This window comes from Penicillium waksmanii (genome assembly GCF_028829765.1).
Source record: "Penicillium waksmanii strain IBT 27052 chromosome Unknown utg000004l:1.0-5674109.0:1.0-5678898.0, whole genome shotgun sequence".
NCBI classification, from domain to species: domain Eukaryota; kingdom Fungi; phylum Ascomycota; class Eurotiomycetes; order Eurotiales; family Aspergillaceae; genus Penicillium; species Penicillium waksmanii.
Window position 1 is genome coordinate 1,576,140 of NW_026643251.1, and position 14,922 is coordinate 1,591,061.

Below are 14,922 nucleotides of genomic sequence, written 5' to 3' on the forward strand. Positions count from 1 at the left end.
CAGTCAATTGCTGACATCTGTTTTTATAATGACTTGTTTATAGATAGAAGATATGGGGGTATGGAAGGAGAGGGAAAGAATAGTTCCCTGTCCAATGCACTTTTATTTTATTTTCCCGAAATAGTGTACTGATGCTTTGTATCTAAATGATGGATCATTCGCTTGATGCTTGAAGGTAAACCAGTCCATTTGACGGCTGTGATTGTTGATTAGTGATGAGTCAAATCCACATCAATGAGATGTATTGCTGGGACACAGTGCTTACTGGAGTAAATTGTCGTAGACGTACGCCTGCGGACTTGAGTATGTCGGCGCTCTGAATTAAACCACGTTAGTATAACGATACCCCCAAATACAAAATATTCACTCTTGTAGTTTCGTACCAATTCATCCATGTTGTAACCTTGGGCGTAGACCACTTCGGAGATCCCCACTTGGGCAATCTTGACGGTGCATGTTAAGCACGGACACCTATGACCATGACTCATGAGTGATTGATCCAACACCACCCAAAGTGATATGGATTAGATTAACTTACGTGTCACAGTAAAGAATCGCGCCCTCTCGAATGCGCTCTCTGCCCGCTTCCAGAAGCGCGTTCTCCTCGGCATGCAGACATAGACACGTGGAAAGACCAACTCCTCCACCATCGCCACGATTACAACGAGGGCCTAAGGGTTAATTCATTAGTCGCAGGTAATGATTTCATCGCCATAAGAATGAACATACATCCGCCTTCATTGCAGTTTGTCAGATGCCTCGGGGTCCCGTTATACCCAGTGCTAATGACCCGGCGTTCTCGAACAAGAACACATCCCACACGCCGCTTCATGCAGTTACTTCTCTGAGCCGCAAGAGATGCAAGCTGCATGAAGTATTGATCCCAGTTGGGTCTGAGTCGCTGCTCATCTCCAAGGTCAAGCGTTTGGAGAGACTGGTGGAGTTCTTCGAGTGATGAGGAGGAGTTGAATAGGCGGACTTGGGCTCGATCGGTCAGGTAGACGCGCCCGATATCCTTCTCGTAAAGGTGACGATCATTCCATAGAACGAACTTCTCAAGATCTGGTGGGTCTAGTTGCCTTCGCCAGCATCTGTATAATTCCTTGTGAGTATGTTCAACTTCCTCCGCGGTAATCAAAGTATAGATAGAGGTCGGGGACCACGAACCGGTCCGAGAATCGCTTCCAGCGGAGGCTGACAGGCGCGTCCACACTCACGAGCAGGAAGAATGGGCGCAGAATGAAGCGATCGAGGGTTGCGCCATCCGCAATATCTGTTGTGACCCAGCGTTCTTGCCAGTGTTTGGTCACGAAATCGAGAAGGGATTCGGGTGTTTGGAAAATGTGTTGGGGCGGCGTGGCACCGGATTTGCCAGCTTGGGAGGCTTGGAGTCGTAAATTATCATCAGGTTCATCGGTGATAGTAGGATGCGATGGCTGACTGGCGAGTTCTAAAAGGCGAAAGCCTTGATGTTCAATAAGGTACTCGGCAATTGCATGCTTGCCGGCACAGATGCCTTTTTGGGAAGGGTTGTTAGTTCGGGCGAAGCGATAGATGTGGCGAAGTGACTGTTCTGCTGACCTCCACACAAGCCGATAAGCATTCTTGCGTCAGTATGAAACTAGGACCTTGGAGGGGGGGGAAGGAAGAGAGATCTGGTGGGGTGGACACAGGGCAGGGCGATCACGCGTCGGCGGCGGCTGATCTCTCCCGCTTTGCTGGTTCGCGCAGCCGCCGATTACATCAACTTCCCCACTTCACCCCTCTCACTCTTATCTACATACATACCCTGGACACATACATACAGCCACCGGTTGTACCAAACCAACTCAAGAAATAAAGGCCACAAGGCGATTTTCCTGCAAGATGCAGTACGCCCCATTTGCCTCCGATATTGACTTGCCGTTTTATACGACGCTTGCTTCTCATAAGATCAACCATGACAAGCTGGACGACTCGGCTCGTCCCGTCCTTGGTCTCTATGAAATCCGCTCTACAGACCCCGATAATGCTTCTTGTCGGATCCAGATCCATGGAAATTCCCTTGCTTGCCATGAGTAGGCTGAGACCTGACCTTCCTGAGCTGGTGATCATCATCGCTGATTAGATCAATAGGGCACCCGCCGGTTACCATCGCGCCGAAGGTATGATCAAAAACGTGAATACCATCGAAGATTATCGCAATATGGACAAGTCACATATGTTGACCCAAGCTGGAAGGACGGTAGGGAGAGCCTGTTTTACTATCTTGGTCGATTTTAACTAATGGTATTACTATAGATCTGGGATGCCATCAATGATGGTACTATATATTCCTGTCCTTCATTGCTTTCGTCTTTTGTCATCCTGTCATTTGCAGACTTGAAAAAGTACAGGTTCTCTTATTGGTTTGCTTTCCCTGCTCTCCATTCCGATCCGCCATGGATTCCCGCGCGATCAGTCGGCTCGCAATCCGACACCAACACCAACCAGGAGGACTTAAGCACCCTCCAAGGGGAGCATCTGTCTTCAACTGAAAGTAACTCTCTCGTTGAAGCGGTGCAAACATGGAGTTACAGCGTCGATGACCGACAACGGGGCTTTTTCTTAGCCCGCAAACAAAAGCCTGATTCGAAAAGCTCTGACCAAAATACCTGGCGGATAGCATCATTATCGGAATACGAGAATGGTTTCTTCAACGGGGCTGCTCGTGAAAACCGCTATGTTTGCTTTGCAGACCCCTCAAATTACGAAAAGGCTCCGGGCTGGATGCTGCGAAACTTACTGGTCCTTGTCAGAAAACGCTGGGGCCTCAGCCAGGTGCAAATTCTCCGATATCGTGATACCCAATCGAAGCGTGACGAAGGTCGAAGTATGGTATTTTCGCTACAATCCAGTTCTGAACCAACCAAGGAGCACCCGCAGCAGGGCCAACTGCCAAAGATTACTGGCTGGGAGCGCAATCCAGCTGGGAAGTTATCCGGGAGGACTGTGAGCTTGGCGGAATATATGGACCCTACAAGGTTCGTTTCACCTGATATACGTAACTCTTACGGAATATTCCCTTGCTGATTTTCTCTCAGACTAGCAGACCAATCAGTCGACCTTAACCTCAAACTAATGAAATGGCGAATAAGTCCCACGCTAAATCTAGAAAAGATCAAGCATACCAAGTGTCTACTGCTGGGCGCAGGGACTCTTGGGAGTTACGTTGCCCGGAACCTATTAGTATGTTATGCCTGGTCCCCTCAAGATCTACAAAAATCTATGGAGTTGAACCTTTTTCTAACGATCTACGAAATTCTAGGGCTGGGGCGTCAAAAAAATCACATTCGTGGATCAAGGCAACGTCTCTTTCTCCAATCCCGTTCGGCAGCCACTCTTCAAATTCACAGACTGCTTGGATGGCGGTGCGCCAAAGGCTTCTCGAGCGTCAGAAGCTCTCACTGAGATCTACCCTGGCGTTGAAACTGCCGGCCACGTACTTTCGGTGCCGATGGCAGGTCATCCGATCATCGATGAAGATGCAACTCGTGCCGATTTCGAGACACTTCGAGCACTCATAGATGAACACGATGCTATCTTCCTTCTCATGGATACGCGCGAGTCTCGCTGGCTTCCTACGGTTATGGGAAAAGCGGCCGGGAAAATTGTGATGAATGCGGCACTCGGGTTTGATTCATTCGTAGTAATGCGTCACGGTGTGGCGGCAACCGATGACAGCCCCGCGGAACTCGGATGCTACTTTTGCAACGATGTTATGGCGCCAGCAAACGTAAGATTTGCTTATAAAAATTCCGGATGCAACGCTAAGCTAAGCTAACCACACAAAACAGTCTGTCAAGGATCAAACACTCGATCAGCAATGCACAGTCACCCGCCCAGGCGTTGCAGCCATAGCCTCCGCACTCTTGGTCGAGTTGCTCGTTTCGGTTCTCCAGCACCCAGATGGAGTCACGGCACCAGCCCCGCTGAAAAAGGACGAAGATCGAGGAGATCACCCTCTAGGACTTGTACCACACCAGGTCCGAGGTTTTCTCGCAACGTTTGAGAATATCGCCGTGACGGGGAAGAGTTACAACTGCTGTAGTGCGTGTTCGGATCGAGTCACGAAAGCGTACAAAGATGAAGGTTGGGACTTTGTTCGCAGGGCCCTTAATGAGCCTGGGTATGTGGAGGAACTGAGTGGACTCAAAGAGGTACAGTAATCCTTTTACTTCCCTTGGTAGAGGTAGACCATGTCTCCAAGATCCTTTCACTAACGCCAAAGCTAGGTTCACGAGAAGGCGGAAGCAGCACTTGCCGATGTCGACTGGGATGAGGGCTCTGAGAATGAAGAAATCGAACTTCTTTAGCAGTGTCTCAATACGAGCAACGGGGCGGGTCAAGTTGCTGTAGATCGGATGTGGATTGCTATGCTCATGATCACGCTTTCCGATCTAGGCCAACGAAAAATGTCTCTTTTGATTCCTGGGAAGGCGTTAGCTGGTGGTTTCTTCAGAGGCCAAATGGAGAGAGAAGTTGAAAGGCCTACGCTTCGGGACGATTCAGGTTTCAGCCGGTGGACTTTGTTGAATATTGCTTTCAGGTTACTTTCCAACTCTTTATCTTCGATTCCTTGGTAGAATTTGCAGACAAAATGTCCTCCGGTTCGGAGAACAATCGAGCTGAAATGTAAAGCCGCATTGCACAAATCCTAACAATATGATTTCATTGTTAGCCCTGAAATAAGCCCTGAAAGTGTCTTAGGAAGAACCCTAAGGTCCAAGATTGTGTGCAGCGCAGCGGCGGGGTGACAGTACCATGCTTCCAGCGTGGTCTCGAAAGGCGTTTCCACTTGTATTCATCATCCTGTTGTAAGGATTACTTAGACTCCGTTTCCAAAAACCAGTAGTTTGTTGCCAGGGAGCGGACATATCACTAAGGACCACATCTACCGTCCTTTCTTTCGCCAGTTTCTCGGGGTCGGTTGTGGTTCCATCTCTCTCGGTATCGGTATCGGTCTCGGTCTCTAGGGCACTAGGTCCAGCCTCGTCAATGGCGCCAGGCGGACGCGGCCTGCCTCTATTGGGATTGCGCAAAAAGTCGAGGATATATGCCTGGATTTCGGGGTCTAGGAAGTTGCCCTGGATGGTCGATACACCCTTTGGGGGTTGTGCTGGGATAAGGTCGACGCCGAGGACTCGGCCGCCGGGTTGGGTGCGGTTCACAGCTACCTAATGATTGCATATGTCAATGAACTTTCCTTTCTAGAAAATCGATAATCCTGTTCATGTTGGATCTGAAGTAGTGATCACATACTTGCGACCAAGATCCTGGCGCATATCCCTAGTCAACGTCAATTGTAAGCTACCCCGAAATATTATGTCCAGCAATTTTGAGAGGAAATCGAACCAGATCAACCACAGTCTGCCCCCGTTTGAAAAGCCGATATTTCTCATCAATCTACACCATAAAACATCGTTAGCTAAATCGCAGCAGCGAGGAGATCAGGGGCGCTGGGGTAGAATACCTGAAGCAACTTAAAAGCCGCTCGGCTTTTCAGGCCTTGGACCGCCGCCTCTCTCGTGAATTGATCCTTCTGCTGACGCGCTTGCCAGCGCTTGGACGATGCCCACCGGATCTGACCCAGCAGAGAAATTTTTGAGGGGCCATTTGGTCGGAGGGCGAAGAGAGAGCACATGTTGCGCGTTGAGTATTAGTTAGGGGGTGGAAGAAGGAAGTTGGGGTTCTGCCGGCAAAATGGATAGCAAGCTCCAGTGGGTCTTTTGATAATGGCTAACGTGCATATCCCTTCCCCTACGAACTAAATATAGTACGATATGAAGCAGTAGCTGAAGGCCCTTCTAATAGTCTCTTGTACCTAGGTGGTTTTCAGGGCTGCAGATCTCTTGTACTTTTTATTTTCTAAACTCACCTTTTCACAAATAAAGAAATACGTTTTATTAGCTTTGATCGATTGAATTATCTATTGAGGCGTCTATTTCTAGCCTATATTAAAGCGACTGACGCACATATCTAATGTTAGACTATATATATAATATAGGGCGGATACTACTTGCCAAGGTCTAGAACACAACTATCCAAGAGTCTGCCTAGGTACTGGGGTCCATCTATAGAAAGAGACCATGAGTCACATGATGTATAACGTCACAATAGGTATTTTGTCATAATTGATCACAGAATATACTATTTCAGCACTTCTCCTCCTGGTTTCAAGTACCGCCATTAACTCGAATATCTTCAAAAACTATTTATTGATGAATATGGCTGAAAATATCCTGAGGGAGGAAGGTCTTCCTGCTACAACACCAAGATACCAATTTCAAGGTAAAATAGATTGTCTTAGGTGCTTTGAACTTGAGTTAGGGCGTTATTATAGGGACGGCCAGCCTAGTGACTATCGCTATGTTATATTTGATCACGTGGATGAGCTTGCCTTCCAGGAGTGTTTTGAGGATGATTCTGCAGAACGCCTTCTTATGCATTCACTGGTGACCTACAACTTCATTTCTCATGTCATTGTCCTCAAAATGATCACACCTATGCATGAAGCCGTCCATCGTGCTTTCAGTGAAATTTTCGGTACTTGGTATCGGGGCCAGGAAGGTCGTCTTATGCCTCAAGGAGGTGCAGGCATCGAGGGCTTTACAAGAAAAAAAAGCCCCGACTCGAGTTGGAATACGACAGTGCTCACGCCTGGGAGAAATCGAAAATGGCCCACAATCATCGTGGAAGCAGGATGGACCGAGTCGATGGGCAAGTTGAAGGAAGATGTTCTGTTCTGGCTCCGTGATTCCGAGCAACAGGTCAAGGTTGCTCTTACAATGAACATTACTCGCCGAGGAAGCATCACTATTCAGCAATGGAGTTCCATTCAAACGGCCCATAAGGCATCTGTCAAGCCTACCCAGACGATGCGGATCACAAGAAACAGAGAAGTCACATCGAGTCAACACAAAATCTCAGGCTCCCTACATATCAAATTCGAAGACTGTTATCTTCGATCAAAAAGGAACAACGAATCAGACTTCACTTTGTCAAGTGAGGACATGTCGGAAATATCAACAGCTGTCTGGATACACCTCCCTGAGTGATCAATTTCGATTCTATGTTTCCAGCCTGTTACTTCCAAGGCTCACACGGTCAATCCAATCGTCTCGGTTCCAACTGGCAGGGCGTCGCTATACTTCTTACAGCTCTGTCTGTGCTATTATGTTTATTATTTGCTTTACGGTATTTATATTTATATCACTGGTTTAATTTCAAATTCTTCCCCATGGTCGGAGGTTGATGATATTGTGTATATCCTTTACACCTGGGCAGCTTCAAGTTCCTTGATTTATATTTTCTGTACTGGGTTGAAGCAATGAGCCAATTGAGCCTTGCATCTGAAGTAATCAAGATAATAAATTCCGTCGAAAGGGTCTTTCCTATGCATTGTATATTCTAAATGATATCATAGGATTAATAAGAGTTTAGACTGATCAAGTATGCTTGCTTTCTGGAGCTAGAGATTATTCCATTTATTCTTTTCCAAAACTAAAACCGCTTCCGATCTTTCTTGAGAGGAGAAAATCCCAGAGGTGCAGCGAAGCCGAGATTTCGAGGAATTCCACTGGCGCCCGACATCTGCGTGGTAGTCGCAAGTATTGAACTTCTCCCACCCCCAAGACCTAACTTGCGCCCGGGTTTTCTTAGGTCGAGTCCCCCCTCGTCCTCATCGTCCTCGAACAATGACCGTTCCCGCTGAGCTCCGAGCTTTCGTCGCTTGGTTTTAGCTTGTCCCTGGTCCAGTGAAGACTCTAGGTCATCGCTGTCTTCTTCTAGAATAGGTTTGGGAGCTGGCCGGCTGGCAGGTTTTCCTTCCTGTGCCCTTGACTTCCCCTTCGCAGTTGTTGAGGGAACACGTGTAGAAGAATTACGGTCCTCGAGTGATGCGCGTTCGGCGGCTGGTTCTTCAGCGATACTGGGTTTGCGAGAGACCGTCTTGATTGCATCCTTTGCCTTTGCCTGTGCTTTTGCCTTTTTCGGTTGCTCCTCTTCCACGTCCGAGCTCGACGGAGAGCCTCTGGAATTTTTAGTACGATTCAGGTACGGCGTTATGGAGAATGCGGATTTATCCCCTGGTAAAGCTGATTGGCGTTTGAGCTTGTCTTGAACCCTGACAGCTCCCGGCGTTGAAATTGTCACACCACCTTGATAATCGGCCCCTCCAGGACCGGGCCGTTGAAGAGGCACAGTTCGGGATCGTGGTTCGGATGTTTCGTTTTCGATTCTCACATTGTTACGCCGGTGCTGTAATTCATTCTGGGCCTCTTGGAGCTTATCTTTCGCGGTCCGTAGTTGTTTCTTAAGGGTCTCGATTTTCGTCTCGAGAGGCTGATCGTTGGCTTTCCCATCCTGAATTTTGCTGTCGGTTGTCGTGCTCGGATTGCTGTTTTGCTCGCAGTTCTCTAGCGAGGTTACTCTCTAGTTCTTCGATTCGCACAGAGAGTCTGCCAATTTCTGCAGCTTGTTGTGAAATCTTGCCTCGCGTGCGATCATGTGAATTCTTCTCGTTCTCAAGCTGAACTTCCAATGAATTCAGCTGTCGTTCCAGCTCCTGTTTCTCTGGTATCAATGCTTGATAGGACGAATCTTGGTTTCGGAGACGGTCGAGTTCATTTTGGTGATTGGTGAGATCCCGAGATAAGCGTAGTTTTTCTGCGAGGAGATTGCTGTAGCTGGTAGATGTGTCGTTCATAGCTGAGAGCTCGTCCTGTCTGTCAATTAGATAATCGCTCTCTCAAAAGGGCGCGCGGAGTCAACACCTACCCTGAGCCTATTCGTCTCGCTAGAAGAAGACTGCACATGGGCATCTAGACGGTCAATCTCTTGAAAAGCTTCCTCCAGCTGTGTGCGCGCGTCCCGCTCGGATTCCGTAGCTCCAAGTAATTGTTCATTGGCTTGGTCGAGTTGCGATCGAAGAGCGTCACGTTCGAATTGAAGAAGTAAATACTCCATGCGCCTCACACGGTCCCTTTCAGTATTTAGGAGGCTCGTGGAATGGGCGCGCACTAATTCATATTCCTTCTCCAAACGCGTTGTTTGGATGGACATTTCGCACTAGAAGAGTAGAGTCAGTATGGTACTTGTAGACTTGCACAAATGTACCTCATTCTCGTACCAAGGACATACCTCTGATATCTGGGCTTCTGCTGAAACTGCCATGGCGCTGGTATACAATCTGGTGCTCATATGTAATTAATCTGATGTCGGTAGGGAAGCTCGAAACGCGCCGACGTTCCGACGCGGCTCCACTTTCTGGGCGGGGAGAGGATTACGTAACGGGCCACCTTGCAACGAAGCTTGGGGCTTCTCCGGTCTGCAACTGGTCCGAGTCGTCTACAACATCAATTCCTCAGCTTCGTGTCATGCCATCATGAAGTTCTGGACTTCGCTCTTTTTGTGTTTCTCGCTTCTCTCCGGCGCTCTCGCCGCGCAATCTTCGCCTTCTCCGGACAGATTTGAGAAGTATCAAGCTCTCTCTCGCTCCAGCCCCGTCGAGTTGGAGAGTTCCTCATTTGTGGAACTCACAACGGCTCCTCGGGATTATTATGCCGTTGTTCTTCTAACGGCGCTGGATGCCCGCTATGGGTGTGTTATGTGCCGGGAGTTCGATCCCGAATGGAACCTTATGGCTCGAAGCTGGAACAAAGGCTCCAAGCCTGATGACTTGAAGGTCGTCTTTGGAACTTTGGATTTCGACAATGGCAAGGCTGTTTTCCAAAAGGTACCAACTTGCCCTACACTAGCCTAATTGAAGCCATTGAATGTGAATTTGAATGGAAACTAACAATCTTGACTTGCAACAGCTCATGCTCCAAACCGCACCCGTGCTTCTCCTGTTTCCTCCCACCATTGGACCGTTTGCTAAGTTGGACGCCGAGCCGGTGAGATACGACTTCACCAGGTAAGAACCAATTCCTCTCGGTCTATTTTGAGAACCTCCTACTTATCTGTTTTTCCCCAATCACAGTCCAATTGGCGCCGAGGCACTGTACGCTTGGATCGGTCGTCACTTGCCTGATGGCCCCAAGCCCCCTCTGGTTCGACCCTTCAATTATATGCGCCTCGTCTCTGCAGTTACAATCTTGATGGGTGCCGTCACCTTGTTCACTGTTCTGTCCCCCTACATTCTGCCCATTATCCAGAACCGAAACCTCTGGGCTGCCGTCAGTCTGATTGCCATCCTCCTGTTCACCAGTGGACAGATGTTCAATCACATCCGGAAGGTTCCTTATGTTGCAGGCGATGGTCAAGGCGGTATCAGCTACTTTGCTGGTGGATTCCAAAACCAATTCGGCATGGAAACCCAGATCATTGCAGCCATCTGTAAGTGGTGATATCATTAAGGCTGCGGCTCTAATTATAACTAACATATCCCAGACGCCGTTCTCTCCTTCGCAACCATTGCTCTTGCAATCAAGGTTCCACGTATGGAGGATGTTAAGGGACAGCAATTGGCCGTGCTTATTTGGGGCGCTGTTCTGTTCATCACTTACAGTTTCCTCCTGAGCGTTTTCAAGGTCAAGAACGGTGGCTACCCGTTCTACCTTCCCCCATTCTAGGCGCGGTGTCTTTGCCTTTGCCGCCTTGCACAATTGAACCAACGAGGCTTAGACCGACGATTTTTGAAACTGAAACTCGTGTTGCCTCGAAGGATCTCAATTTCGATCTTTAGGAGAGCAGCCCCATCCAGGCGCAAGCATACGATCAAGAAACATTGAACTCGTGCGCTGTCGCCGGCGACATCATGTATCCATTGTATACTCGTAGATCAATAAAGAGAAAAGTTTTGTGTAATTTTTCCAATCGGTTTATACTTATTTTTGTAAGCTTGGAAGTTTAATAGAATGACCATGAGTCCGACTACGTAGAATACGTAAGCGTGGTAGTAAGCGGTCAGAGCTCTGGAAATCCAAAGTTGTACTTCGGCTTAGCCATCAACAATTCCTCTTTTGGACACGCGTCAATTACCCCCTCTTAAAATGGGGCGTGCCGGTCAAAAAACAGCCGGCCCTGGCAATCAAAATGAAAAAGAAATTGACAAAACCAGAGGCGATGGTAATCGAAATGTGCTTCGGTCCTCCGCCACTGGTACCACGTTTCTCATCATGATCCAATTGGCGTCGAGAATCTTCACCTTCGCCTCCAACCAACTGATATTACGAACATTGTCACCTATCGTGCTGGGCATATCCGCTCAACTTGAGTTATTCCAAGTGACCATTCTCTATTTCTCTAGGGAAAGCATCCGGATGGCCATTCAAAGACAACCCTTGGCATCCAACCCATCTTCTAGCACCAACGACAACGACAAAGACAACCGAGACACAGATAGTGACAAGCAATCTCTTGCCTCTCAGTCAGTTGTCAATGTGTCTTATCTAAGCCTATTTCTCGGTGTGATCTTTACAGCCGGGCTGACATGGTTTTACAAACATTTCGCTCCCGAGCAAGCTCACAATACCCCCTTTTTCAATCAAAGTGTGACGGTGACGGGTCTCGCTTCTCTATTGGAATTGACCATTGAACCATTCTTTGCGGTCATTCAGCAGCGCATGTGGTATGAGAAACGGGCTGCAGTCGAACTTCCAGCCGCTTTCTTGAAGAGTCTTGTGACTTGTTCTACGTTTTTCTACGCCTCTCGCCAAGGCCATGATGTCGGCCCTTTGCCCTTTGCGCTTGGGTATCTGGCCTACTCAACTGCTCTCATTTTTGGGTACTACTGGTCGTTGCTGTGGACTCCTTTTACACGGCGGTTTTCGTTTCTTCTTTCTCGAGTAGGATCTAGGTATCACATCACATTATCCTAGCCTATTTATCGAGACTCGCATGCTGACCATCTGAATGCAGCAACAATTCAGAATACATCTCCGGTCTATTCTCTCGCCGCTTAACCTTTTTAGCAGCAACTCTCTTTTTCCAATCATTGGTTAAACACCTCCTCACTCAAGGGGACTCGATGATGCTAGCTGCAATGTCCAGCCTAGAGGATCAAGGAATATACTCCCTAGCATCCAACTACGGCGGCTTAATTGCGAGGATTATCTTCCAACCACTGGAGGAAAGCAGTAGAAATTTATTTTCCGCACTGCTGAGTCAAGACGGGCCTAACAGCAAGCGAACCGATGTCCAACTCCGCACTGCGAAAGGTCAACTTGTCACCATTCTAAGAGCCTACCAGCTTCTCTCAGCCCTCGTCTTACCAATCGGACCTATCATGGTTCCGACGGTACTCAACATCCTTGGCGGTCGTCAATGGGCTTCGCCGAAAGTGGCTGATTTGCTATCGCTGTATTGTTACTATATTCCCTTCCTGGCTTTCAACGGCATCACTGAGGCGTTTGTATCATCTGCTGCCAATCCATCTGAGATTCGCACTCAGACGGGTTGGATGGGTGCTTTTTCTGCTTGCTATGCACTGGCTGCGTATCTCTTTCTCGAGGTCGGGTCTTTGGGTGCGTATGGGCTTGTACTTGCGAATATTGTGAACATGGCTGTCCGAACATTATGGAGCTATTGTTTCATTCGGAGCTTTTTTCGCAAAAATGGGAGCAGTCTAGGTATGAGTGAGATAAGTATGAAGCCTGCTGCTTATATCCTCTCTGCTTTGGCTACGGTGGCGAGTCAAATGGTGCCGAGTTTACATACGAAAATCATCCCGGCAATTGCGTTTAGCGGTGTCTACGCACTTCTGATGTGAGTTCAAGTTGGTGCAAAAAGAAATTGAAGCAAAAACAAAAATACATTTTGTGTGTCACGATCTAACTTGCAGCTTTGTCATTAGGCTCTATGTGGAAAGAAAATATATCATGCAACAATTGGCGGAAATTCGTCAAATCGCATCCTCCCGCGCCAAGGGACCCAAAAAACTCGAATAGTCAAAGTCATAGATGGGTATTCTCAATTTCAATTCAAACTTAACTCCTTTAATCATCGAAAGTAATTTTGGTGGCCTTCTTGTCCGAGTCGACGTCCTTGAAGAACGCGCCGTAGGCGTCGTGCTGCTTCTTCTTCACGGTGGTGCCGAACTTCAGAAGGTCCTCGGGCACATTTTGCTTTGCGGCCTTGAGGACGTTGACCAATCTGTAATGACATTGTCAGTATAATTATTCTGAAGCAGTAGCAACTGCAAGAAGCTAGAAAAGGAAACGAGATAAAAGACTTGACTTACCCGCCAGATAGACCCTTGTCTTGTTCAGTAAACATGGTAATAGCATGGCCGTCTTTACCAGCACGCCCAGTTCGCCCAATGCGATGAACGTAGTCCTCAACAGTCAGGGGGAAAGTGACATTAATCACCAACATCACAGCAGGGATATCGAGACCACGGGCTGCGACGTCAGTTGCGACAAGGACAGTCGCAGCTCCAGTCTTGAAAGCGTCAAGGTTACGGAAACGCTCTGACTGGTTCAGATCGCCGTGGATACCAGCAACCTTGAAACCTCTTTGACTGATAAGTCTCTCCACACGCATGGCTTCCTTCTTGTACAAGCAGAATACAAGAACCTTCTCGGGGTTCTTGCCCTTCTGTGACTTTGTCAGGAGCTGGATGAGTCGGTTCTCCTTGTCCCGGCCATCCATGACCTCGACGTCTTGCTTAATTCTGAGATTGGCGCGGGGGTCTGCGGAGGGGTCTCCACCAATGGTGACGGTTACCGGAGAGCTCATGAATGTGTTTGCGAGATCGCGGACGGAGCGGGGCCATGTTGCGGTGAACATAACGGTCTGTCTGCGAGAGACTGGCATCGGCGCGACGATATCCTTGATATCTTGCTCGAATCCTTTGTCCAACATGCGGTCGGCTTCGTCGAGGACGAGGTACTTGACCTTGGAAAGGTCGACGGAGCCGTCTTGTTGTAAGTCCTTCAGACGGCCTGGGGTAGCGACGACAATGGCGGCCGTCTTGAGGGCAGTGCGCTGCTCATCTTTACTGACACCGCCGAAGATACATACCACGCCGACATCGGTCACCGCGGTGTATTTGATGAGCTGGTCGTAGATCTGCATGGCGAGCTCACGGGTGGGGAGAAATGATGACAGCGCTTGGGTGGTAAGGCTTATTGCTCTTCTTGGACTGGGTCAGTTTGCGCAGGCAAGGCAGGCCGAAGGCCAGGGTCTTTCCAGAGCCTGTCTCGGCGATACCGATGACATCGCGACCGGCGAAAAGTAGCGGCCAGGTGCATGCCTGGATTGGTGTGGGTGCTGGGAATGACTTCAGTGGGTCGTACAGGTTGCTGTTGTCGCAGGGAGGCAGATAGTCAAAAGAGGTCAATGGGCGGTAGGCTGGTGCGTCTGCAGAGGGATCGGTGAACTTAATCACATGCTCGCTCATGAAAGTATCGATTTGAGACTGGGGGAGAGCTGTGAGAGCAGATGCTTGGGTGTAGGTGGACGAGTCGCTGGACGAGGTGCCATTTTCCTGTTCCGCAACAACGTTCTCGGTCTTTTCGGTCTTGTCGCTCTTGCTCTTCTTCTCCTTGGGAGGCTTGTCAGACTTGGACTTCTTCTTGGGCTTGAGCTCCGCCGAGTCGTGGCTTCGTTTTCCCATGGCGAATAAATCTGGGGGGGGGCGACAATTATGAAAAACGAATGGGGAGTGATTTGCAAAGCCGCATGCTTAGGGAAAATTTGGGAATTTTTCAAAATATTGCCGGGTGTTTCCGATGTCACCGCCGGAGGTTTGGGGTCGGTCCGCCGATGTGGGGAATGTTTACTGCCCCAGGTAAAAGGTGTATGTAAAGCATAAGATCATAATTTGTAAGAAACTAGGTAGTTGATTGATCTGGAATCAGATTCTCAGTATTGGCACTATTACACTAAAAGACATAACAATGATTTTGCAACCGGGTAACCCGCGCAGGATTGAAGCTGTCAAGGGAGAAGGAACGGAAA

At 48.6% G+C, this 14,922-nt stretch overlaps 8 protein-coding genes across 8 annotated transcripts; 4 read left to right on the top strand and 4 right to left on the bottom strand.

The window, feature by feature from the left end:
- Positions 1-154: 154 nt before the first annotated feature.
- N7481_003454 (deoxycytidine monophosphate deaminase) lies at positions 155-1,603 on the bottom strand (the record flags this gene model as incomplete). The annotated part of the gene is made up of 7 exons (XM_057262673.1): positions 155-196; positions 290-316; positions 384-471; positions 539-671; positions 730-1,091; positions 1,168-1,516; positions 1,582-1,603. 7 exons carry the CDS (start codon positions 1,601-1,603, stop codon positions 155-157), a joined length of 1,023 nt encoding a protein of 340 aa, XP_057124334.1.
- A 263-nt stretch (positions 1,604-1,866) lies between these two features.
- N7481_003455 (putative autophagy ubiquitin-activating enzyme ApgG) lies at positions 1,867-4,334 on the top strand (the record flags this gene model as incomplete). Its single annotated transcript, XM_057262674.1, has 7 exons — positions 1,867-2,057; positions 2,116-2,224; positions 2,281-3,002; positions 3,063-3,207; positions 3,287-3,754; positions 3,816-4,178; positions 4,254-4,334. The coding sequence occupies 7 exons, from the start codon at positions 1,867-1,869 to the stop codon at positions 4,332-4,334; spliced, it is 2,079 nt and encodes a 692-aa protein (XP_057124335.1).
- A 70-nt stretch (positions 4,335-4,404) lies between these two features.
- N7481_003456 (RlmE family RNA methyltransferase) lies at positions 4,405-5,662 on the bottom strand (the record flags this gene model as incomplete). Its single annotated transcript, XM_057262675.1, has 6 exons — positions 4,405-4,449; positions 4,514-4,675; positions 4,782-5,195; positions 5,281-5,307; positions 5,374-5,424; positions 5,492-5,662. The coding sequence occupies 6 exons, from the start codon at positions 5,660-5,662 to the stop codon at positions 4,405-4,407; spliced, it is 870 nt and encodes a 289-aa protein (XP_057124336.1).
- A 583-nt stretch (positions 5,663-6,245) lies between these two features.
- Positions 6,246-7,076, top strand: N7481_003457 (uncharacterized protein; the record flags this gene model as incomplete). Its single annotated transcript, XM_057262676.1, has 1 exon — positions 6,246-7,076. One exon carries the CDS (start codon positions 6,246-6,248, stop codon positions 7,074-7,076), a length of 831 nt encoding a protein of 276 aa, XP_057124337.1.
- Positions 7,077-7,521: 445 nt separating this feature from the next.
- Positions 7,522-9,192, bottom strand: N7481_003458 (uncharacterized protein; the record flags this gene model as incomplete). Its single annotated transcript, XM_057262677.1, is given in 4 exon segments — positions 7,522-8,451; positions 8,471-8,740; positions 8,797-9,087; positions 9,160-9,192. 4 exon segments carry the CDS (start codon positions 9,190-9,192, stop codon positions 7,522-7,524), a joined length of 1,524 nt encoding a protein of 507 aa, XP_057124338.1.
- Positions 9,193-9,403: 211 nt separating this feature from the next.
- Positions 9,404-10,592, top strand: N7481_003459 (OST3/OST6 family protein; the record flags this gene model as incomplete). Its single annotated transcript, XM_057262678.1, has 4 exons — positions 9,404-9,754; positions 9,837-9,934; positions 10,001-10,356; positions 10,411-10,592. 4 exons carry the CDS (start codon positions 9,404-9,406, stop codon positions 10,590-10,592), a joined length of 987 nt encoding a protein of 328 aa, XP_057124339.1.
- Positions 10,593-11,138: 546 nt separating this feature from the next.
- N7481_003460 (uncharacterized protein) lies at positions 11,139-12,908 on the top strand (the record flags this gene model as incomplete). Its single annotated transcript, XM_057262679.1, has 3 exons — positions 11,139-11,746; positions 11,881-12,726; positions 12,815-12,908. The coding sequence occupies 3 exons, from the start codon at positions 11,139-11,141 to the stop codon at positions 12,906-12,908; spliced, it is 1,548 nt and encodes a 515-aa protein (XP_057124340.1).
- Positions 12,909-12,956: 48 nt separating this feature from the next.
- On the bottom strand, positions 12,957-14,578 carry dbp3 (RNA-dependent ATPase DBP3; the record flags this gene model as incomplete). The annotated part of the gene is made up of 3 exons (XM_057262680.1): positions 12,957-13,113; positions 13,202-14,031; positions 14,069-14,578. 3 exons carry the CDS (start codon positions 14,576-14,578, stop codon positions 12,957-12,959), a joined length of 1,497 nt encoding a protein of 498 aa, XP_057124341.1.
- Positions 14,579-14,922: the final 344 nt, after the last annotated feature.